The sequence below is a fragment of the Microtus ochrogaster genome, chromosome 4 (genome assembly GCF_000317375.1).
Source record: "Microtus ochrogaster isolate Prairie Vole_2 chromosome 4, MicOch1.0, whole genome shotgun sequence".
In the NCBI taxonomy this organism is placed as follows: domain Eukaryota; kingdom Metazoa; phylum Chordata; class Mammalia; order Rodentia; family Cricetidae; genus Microtus; species Microtus ochrogaster.
Genome location: NC_022011.1, coordinates 48,595,956 through 48,604,121, shown reverse-complemented (window position 1 = coordinate 48,604,121; position 8,166 = coordinate 48,595,956). Strand labels below are relative to the sequence as shown.

General features: G+C 53.4%; 1 protein-coding gene and 1 pseudogene across 1 annotated transcript in view; both read right to left on the bottom strand.

The window, feature by feature from the left end:
- Positions 1–7,852, bottom strand: part of Cel (carboxyl ester lipase) — a 9,452-nt gene extending 1,600 nt beyond the window's left edge. Inside the window, exons 1-10 of the mRNA XM_005346190.2 lie at positions 7,787–7,852; positions 5,145–5,295; positions 4,932–5,054; positions 4,558–4,755; positions 3,874–4,004; positions 3,624–3,731; positions 3,314–3,431; positions 1,789–1,975; positions 1,368–1,571; positions 588–785 (exon numbers count right to left, since the gene is read on the bottom strand). Coding sequence (XP_005346247.1) covers positions 588–785; positions 1,368–1,571; positions 1,789–1,975; positions 3,314–3,431; positions 3,624–3,731; positions 3,874–4,004; positions 4,558–4,755; positions 4,932–5,054; positions 5,145–5,295; positions 7,787–7,852 — 1,484 coding nt within the window. The remainder of the gene's footprint in view (positions 1–587; positions 786–1,367; positions 1,572–1,788; positions 1,976–3,313; positions 3,432–3,623; positions 3,732–3,873; positions 4,005–4,557; positions 4,756–4,931; positions 5,055–5,144; positions 5,296–7,786) is intronic.
- Positions 5,571–5,895, bottom strand: LOC106144520 (annotated as a pseudogene).
- Positions 7,853–8,166: the final 314 nt, after the last annotated feature.

Here is an 8,166-nt window from a genome sequence, read left to right as displayed (position 1 = left end):
GACGGAGGGGGGAGGACCTAGTACTTACCACAGGGCAGGGAACCCTGACTGCCCATTGGACTGGAGAGGAAGGGGGAGAGGAGTGGGGGGAGGGGGAGAAGGGTGGGAGGAAGGAGGAAGGATGGGAGGAGGGGGAGGGAAATGGGAGGCTGGGAGGAAGTGGAAACTTGTTTTTTTTTTCCTTTTCTCAATAAAAAAAAAAGAATTAAAAAAAAAAAAGAGCTAATGGGACAAGCATAAGATAAGGCCGAGCAGTTATAATTAGTAATAAGTCTCCATGTCATGACTTGGGGGCTGGGGGTCCAAGAAAGCCTGCTACAACTGGAGACCTGTGCTCACAGACAGCTCTATACAGAGACAGGTTGGCCCTCTGGGCCAACATTTTGATGCTCAGTCATGGTGAACATGTACTTGGCCTTGGGGCTGGGTCAGCAGCTCTTCTGCCCATGTGCAAACTGGTTATCAAGGCTTGAGGATAAGAAGTTTGCCCAAATGAGGGGAGGGGCAGGGCCAGAGCCCAGGCTTACAGGGCCACAGGAGTCCTCAAGTTTGCTGCCCTTGGTCCTAGGCTCAACCCCACATCTTACCCACTCTTGGCAAAGTTGGTCCAGTAGGCAATCATGGCCTTGGAGACACTCCTTTCTTGGGCCCGGTAGCCCAGTGGAGTGGCGAAGGGTTTTCCAAAGACATACTGGAGGTCATCGGCATGGTCAGCCCCCATCCATTTGGGGTAGATGGGCATCCGTGAAGGGTGGGAAAACAGGTAAGAATAGGTATTGGCACTCCTGAGGGTAACAGAAACAGATAGGTTGGGGAGAGGCTCCATTGGGCGGTAGGCCCTGGAGAGAGGCCAGAAGGAGCAGGGCAGGGACTGATGGACCCCCAAGTCTCACAAATTGGGGTATGTTTGTTTGAGACAGTGTCTCTTTATGTGGCCTTGGCTAACCTGGAACTTACTATGTAGACCAGACTGGCCTTGAACTCAGAGATCTGCCTCCTGAGCTGGGATTATAAGTGTGTGCTACTGTGCCCAGTTCTCAACTGGAGTTTTTGATGCCCAGGGAAAGAAAAGCTGCAGCCATGTTCACGGATCTGCACTTTCATGGTTCATGTCTCCACTCTGCAAAATATTCAGAGGGCTCTTCCCATAATTCAAGGTTAAGGATTTGTTTCTCCCCATCTGAATTTATATGTCTCACGTGATTGGACAAGGTATATGCCTCTATTACCCGTTTAATCTTGACGGATGTGTAGCCCAGAGCTAAATTCATTGCTCAGTTAGCCAAGAGGCCTTGGTCAAAAGCCATAGCGGCCTAAGCAGCCTTCTCTCAAGAGCCTCCCACACACACCCCTTCCCAGAACCTCACTTGGCATGGGCTCTGTGCTGGGCCAGAGCCATCTCTGTGGGGATCAGGAAGAGGGCGTCAGTCTCAAAGGCCACCACTGTCTTCTTCTTATTCTCCTGGGATGGGTCCTGGGCCCAGGACTCGGTGTAGATGCCAAAGGTGGCTTGGGCACCCTTAAGCCCCTTTCTGACAGTGCTTCCACTGACTAGCCTGTAGAAGTCCTCCCTGCAAGTGGATGGGGGAAACAGACACTGGACCTGCTGGTGGTGGTGGCAGGAGCATGTCTGTCTGCCCTTACCCCAACACAGCACCCACCTCCTCACGCTCACCCTATTAAGCAACCCTGCCTCCTCCCCCCCACCGCGGGGCTAGCCTCCCCCTCCCCAAGCAATGCCTGTTCCTTCCCAGGTATTATCAGGTGCATCTGCCCTCCCTTGCTCACTCTGTGATATCCTGTTTGGACTTATCGATGGCTGGCATGTCAATAGTAGCAAAGAGGTGGCCGTCCATGTCGTTAGTGCCAGCCAGGTAGTCAATGTCAGCGGCATTGGCATACAGATTGATGGGGTCATCAGGGATGAAGTCTCCATCGACAACAGGGGTGAAGCCCAGGTAATACCAAATGGGGTCTGAGTGGGAGAGCCAACAGGTCCTTATACTTTTAAATGCCTGCCGAGTCCTTCTCTTGACCTTTTGTACTAAGCTTGACCTCTTTCTTCCTTTATCTGACCAGACCAGGCAGGGTTCCTTAGCCCCAGCCTCAGGGACTTTTTAGGCTACTGTCAGCTTGTGATAGGGATGACTGTCCTATGTGTAGGCTGTCGAACTTGTCCCTAGCCTAACATGCTCGACATCAGTGGCACCCTTCCCTGGTTGTGATAGGTAAGAACGTCCCCAGACTTTGTCTCATGACCGACCATGGGGAGAGTCCACTGCTCCACAGGCTGGGGCTGTCTGCTCTCCTGCTTTAGTGTCCCTGTCACCTCCCTCTTTCCTTGTTGAACCTACACCAGGGAGGAGGTTCTAGTCTGCTGGCCACCATATATGAGGTCTGCCTGCCCTCTAGGCTTGCCAGTTGACCTGTCCTTGGGCCCAGCACAGTGAGGCTTCCTTCAGTGGCTCCCTGAACAAAATGGTTGGTTTGAGCGGCAGAGGTGCTCACAGGTCAAGCTTTTGCCTATCACGCATAGGCTCAGGGTTTGCTCTATGATACAAGAGGGCAAGAGAAACCAAGGGCACAAACGCTAAAACCGCTGGACTTCGCTTTAGAAAAATAAGCAAAGAAAACAAATTCCATCTCCTAGGCTGACAGGTTGCTTCTTCATGTTTGCTGGTAGCAGCTCCAGCTAGAAGGTCCAAACACCACAGGAGGCATTTGGAAATTTGCAAATGATTGACACATTAACAAGAAAGGTAGAGAGGCCCTGGGTCTGGGTCCACACATCTTCCTGAAACTATGTATGGGTTCATGCTATCATGTTTTTCCTTCCTTCCTTTCTTCCTTTTTTTTTTATAAGATTTATTTATTTATTATGTATTCAAAGTATTCTGCCTGCATGTATCCCTGAAGGCCAGAAGAGGGTACCAGATCTCATTACAGATGGTTGTGAGCACATGTGGTTGCTGGGAATTGAACTCAGGACCTCTGGAAGAGCAGGCAAAGCTCTTAACCACTGAGCCATCTCTCCAGCCCTCTTTATTCCTTTTTATTTATTTTTAGACAGGGAGTCTCACTATGTGACTCTGGCTGGCCTCTCACTCTGTAGACCAGACTGCTGGGTTAAGGTATAAACCACCACACCTGGCCATGTTTGGCTTATTAAACGTCTCTGGAGGAATGGAAGAAAGATCAGTATAAGCCCCCCCCCCCCTTTACCACTGGGGCCTGCTAGAGGGAAGCGGCAGGAAGTTAGGAACACGCTCAGCCTTGGCCACAAGGCCTCCCACCCCCAGCAGCTCACACTTACACTCCTGCTGTTTCAAGGGCAACCTGTAGGCCAGTGTCAAGGCCCGGGGATCTGTGACCTTCAGACACCCAGCCAACTTGCTAGTGTCGTCTGTGGGGCATCCCACCTTCTCAGCAATCTAGGGGAATGCAGAGCGGGAGGTTAGAGGAAGCCGTGGCCAGGCAGGCCTGGAACAGCTATGGGCCACAAAGGGAAGATCCAGGACAGCACGGAAATGGGAACGGTCCCCACCCTGGCTACTCCTGCCCTGTGGCACTTACCTTTTTGGCCCAGAGAAGTGGGTTCTCCTGGATGGCCCAGTGGCACTTACCTTTTTGGCCCAGAGAAGTGGGTTCTCCTGGATGGCCCAGGGGCTCAGTGCCACGCCACTCTGACTGATGGCTCGCCGGATGAGGCCCTTGTTGTACGGGGAAAGGGTCTGCAATACCCAGAAGCCCTATCAACAGGCTGTACCTGGGCCAGAGCTCCCAGCTGCACCCCGCTCTGACCATTCTCCTAGGCCCCACTGGCTCCCTCCCCTAATCTTGGGGTCAGACTCTCCACACCAGAGGGCCCCAGACCTGCAGAGAGACACTGGCACCTCCGGCAGACTCCCCAAAGATGGTGATGTTATCGGGATCCCCCCCAAAGGCTGCGATGTTCCTCTTCACCCAGGCGATAGCCATGTGCTGATCTCGAAGGCCAAAGTTACCTGAGGGTATGGGGAGTATAGCCTTCATCAGGAGAGACCCTCAACTAGAGTTGGGGGAGGCTAGAGATGAGCGACCTGGGGCTTATACAGAGGGTGGCAAGTCATGTGCACAGCGGGAACCAGTCCTAACTGCAGCGATACCCTGGAAGAGTCCAGGATGGCAAACAAGGGCTCTCCAGGAGGCTGAGCAGAGGACTTGCAAGGGTGGGGAGGTCCAGGGAAATAAAGCCAACTGGTGGCTCTGCTTGGGTCCTGCACACTTCCTCCTACTGTCTGTCTGTCCTTTGATTTCCATGTCCACTCGACTCTACCTCAGCCTCCCTACCTTGCTCTCCAGGACTCAACTTGCGCCTCAGTCACTCTGTCCCTCAGCTTCTCTCATTTCCCGATGACTGCCTAGAGCTCCCAGGCCTCACAGTTCAGCTCCTGTACCCCAACTCTCTGAAGAAGGTTCTGGGCCTTCCCGTAGCCATCAGGGTAGAGAGTTCTGGAGTGCATCTGCCTGTTGGCTTCAGAGTTCACAGGGTTCAGCACGTTCACTGTTGCAACTTACCTGGAAGGTTGGCGTCTCCGGTGCTAAGGAAACCCAAAGGTCCCACACGGTAGTTGAAAGTGACCACGATGACGTTACCCCGAGTGGCAATCTCTTCCCCGTCATACAGGTAGTTTGAGAGGAAATTGGCCCCGTGGCCAGATCCCATAAGAAAGGCGCCTCCATAGATCCAGATCATCACAGGCAGGTCCTGGGACACTGTAACAGGGGCAGACAGGGACTTCAGACACCGGCAGGCCCTCTCCCCAGTGAACTCATTAGCCCTGTTAGGGCAGGTGCTCAGCCCAGACTGTGGGGATCAGCAGTGGGCACCTCTCCTTGAAGCTCTGGTGTAGGGATTGGGGTGGGATCCTCTGGGAAACTAGAATCCAGACCTTGTTTCCTGCCCTGGGGCACCCAGATGTTGAGGTAGAGGCAGTCTTCTTGCCCATAGGTGCTGTCCTGGGTGAGGGTGGCCTGTAGGCATCGCTTCTGGAAGCTGTTGGCCTTCAGAGTCCCTACAGTGAGAGAAGGGGCAGGCATGAAGAGGACCAGCCCGGCCAGGGTCAGGGCCAGGGCCAACCCAGCACCCAGCACCCAGCACCCACCTTGCCAGCCCGGGTGACGCTGGGGATTCTCTAGGGTCTTGGCGGTGGCAAAGGGGATGCCTTTGAAGATGTCAACAGAGTCACCACCCAAGAGACTAAGCTTCTTGTTGACACCCTCCACGAAACCACCTTCTGTGTACACAGAACCCAGCTGCAGGTGAAACATGACAGGGTCAGATGGGTTTGGGCTAGCCTGAATCCAGAGTGGCTGACTGAACAGGCTCCAGGGTGCTAGCAGGTCCCCTGCCAAGTGCTGGAAGGGATGGTTCAGCCCCCACCCAATCCTGGCCCATCCTTCTGCAGCTGCCTGAAGCCACTTCAGCCTGTATTCTGCCCTTCTAGAATGAAGGTCTAGATCTCAGCTGAGTCTTCATTTGTTTATTTAAAGAAGCTCTGGTAAAGTTTTATTAAAGGAAAACTTCTGTTTTACTTTTCACCGGTCTGTTCTGGCATGCTTCTAATAATATCAGAACCACTTGGGTCAAGGATAGCCAGCTTGCATACTCTGTAGTGTTTTCCACATGCTGTACCCAACTCAATGTTATTGCCACTGTAGTGACAGACACCAGTTTTAGCCAACAAAGCATAGTATTCTATTTCAGGTTTCCTCAAAGCGGGGCAGTTGTTGGCGAGGATAACCAATTTCGCTTTGCCCTGTCTGATCATCTTCGGAGTCTGTTTGTATACCAGCATGTACTTTTCACTTTTCCACCAACTCCAGAGACTTTTTCATCTTCTTTGCGGCCACCATCTTAGGTGCAGGATGGCCCCCAACCAAGACCAGCTGCCAAGACAGCTGGGGAGCAAGAAAGGCTCGGCTGAGTCTTGGTGTGTAAGATGGGCCACAGCAATTTCCCCACGGCTTGATGGCTGTCAGAGGGAAGGCCTGTCCAACTGTCAACAGTGATGGATGCACAGTTGCTGCCAGAATGTTTCTGACATAGCCATGAGCATCTGAGGTCTGACTCGCCTTCCTCCACCTCTCCCCACGGCCTAGCTAGCCGGGCATGGAGCTAAGTCCACGTTCTCCCAGGGCCAGTCAGTACTGCCACTTGGTGACTAGTCGTTTTTTGTTTGTTTGTTTTGAGACAGGGTTTCTCTGTGTAACAGCCCTGTCTGTCCTGGAACTCAGAGATCCACCTGCCTCTGCCTCTGCCTCCTGAGTGCTGGGATTAAAGGTGTGTGCCACCACCGCTCAGCTGGTATGTAGTCTTACCGAGTGGCCTGGAGGCAGGTACCCATTGGCCCACTGTCCCTGCAAACTGAGGTGCAGGGGCTTCCCCATTGGGAGTCATTCTGCTGAGACAAGGCTGTCCAACCTCAGTGCCAGTGCATGCCCCCTCCCATTCTGCTTGCATCAGTCCAGGATACATGCAGGAGCAGCTCTGCTTACCTGGCAGCAGCGACAGTGTGACCTCCTGCCTCTCCCCTGTGCGTGGTTTCAGGTAGGGGGAAGTAGGTGGCCTGAGGCTGCAGGCCCAAGCTAGGACCCCAGGAGCCCTCTGAAGTTCAGGCCCATGAAGTCACTATACTGGGTGAGGAAACTGGAGAAAGAGAGGAGTTGGGGAAACTCCACAGATAACTGGGACATCTGAGGTTCCTTGTTTCAGCCTCCGGGCTACTGGGATAAGTCAGAGAGTCAGCTCGGGGACGGGGGATGTCACCTCTCAGCATATCTGTGTGGTTGTGGTTGACCTGAGTGCCTCAGGTGGGGTCCCAAGGATGCAGGGATTCTGGTCAGTGTCAGGGATGGGTGTGTTGGCTGGCGGTAGATCAGTGGAAAGTAAGTTCAGGTCCCCAAAAGAACTCTCTCTCGAGAAAGATAATTACTTCCTTCTCATGGCAGGAGCCCAGGACCAGCACCCTGACTTCCATGCTCCAGGGGAGGGAGGGTGTTCTCCAGGGCTCAAGCCAGCAAGGGCTGGAGCATGAAGGGGGTGGGAAGTAACGTGGTGAGGAGCTGGGACCCCTGTCCAGGGACCTATGCTGTCTCCTGCATCTGTCGAGCTTTCTGAGACTTGTCCACACACACGGAGAATGATGGTCAAAGGGCAGACTTTATAGGCGCCCCAGAACTGGTACAGCCTCCTCCAGGTACTTGGAGGGAAGCCTTGCATACGGCAGGTAGGGTTCACCCCTCTCAGGAAGAGCAAGAAATGGAGGTTACTTGAAGAACAGGCCCCGATTTGGAACAGACATTTCAGATTCCTATTCAAGAACAGGATGTGGTCACGCTGTAACGTCAGGCTAGCTGCTTCTTTCTCTATGGGGTTCCCTTAGAAAAGGGGAAAAGCCGGAGGTTGTGGGTAGGCTTGCCACTTAGGCACACCAGAAACCACAGAGCAATAGTGGGCTTTTTAGTATAAATGCTCCAAATTGTGCAAGAGATGTCCTAACACGCAAAACTATTCCTGGTGTGTGATTCCAATACAGTTCTGCAGGCTGCACTAGGCTTCATGTGAGCAAGAGAAGCTGGATGTGGCCCAAGCAGGACCAGAACCTGGAGTGCTAGTGCTGTTGAGCTTGCTGGCCTCTTCTTCCCTTTCTGTGATCTCTCTGTCCTTCATCCTCCAGCCCTGCCCCCAGTTTCCAAATCTTAATGCAAGAGAGGGCTGCGGTCCCCCTGCAGGGCTCTGACTTACCTTTGCAGCACAAGCTGCTGCCAAGCAGCAAGTGAGGCCAAAAATCAGAACCTCCAGGCGCCCCATGGTGAGTGTCTGCCCCTAGGCGCCCTTCTTTCCATTTCTCCTATATTTATGGAGTTGGAGCCAAGGTCATGTGCATACCATGTACTCAGATACACAGGTGTGGAATGATCCATTTTTCCCAGGTCAGGCTGGCCCCGCGCAACCTGAGTGGCGCCCAGTGTGTACCTGTGTGGGTAACTGCCTACCTGGGAGCGGAGGCAGGTGGCATGGATAGTGTGGGGGGAGGGCATCCCAGGGCCAACCCTGGCTGGGTGCTGTCATTTTAGGGTCTAGTGTCACCTTCAGAAAGATGGGTGTGCTTCATCTCAAGGTAC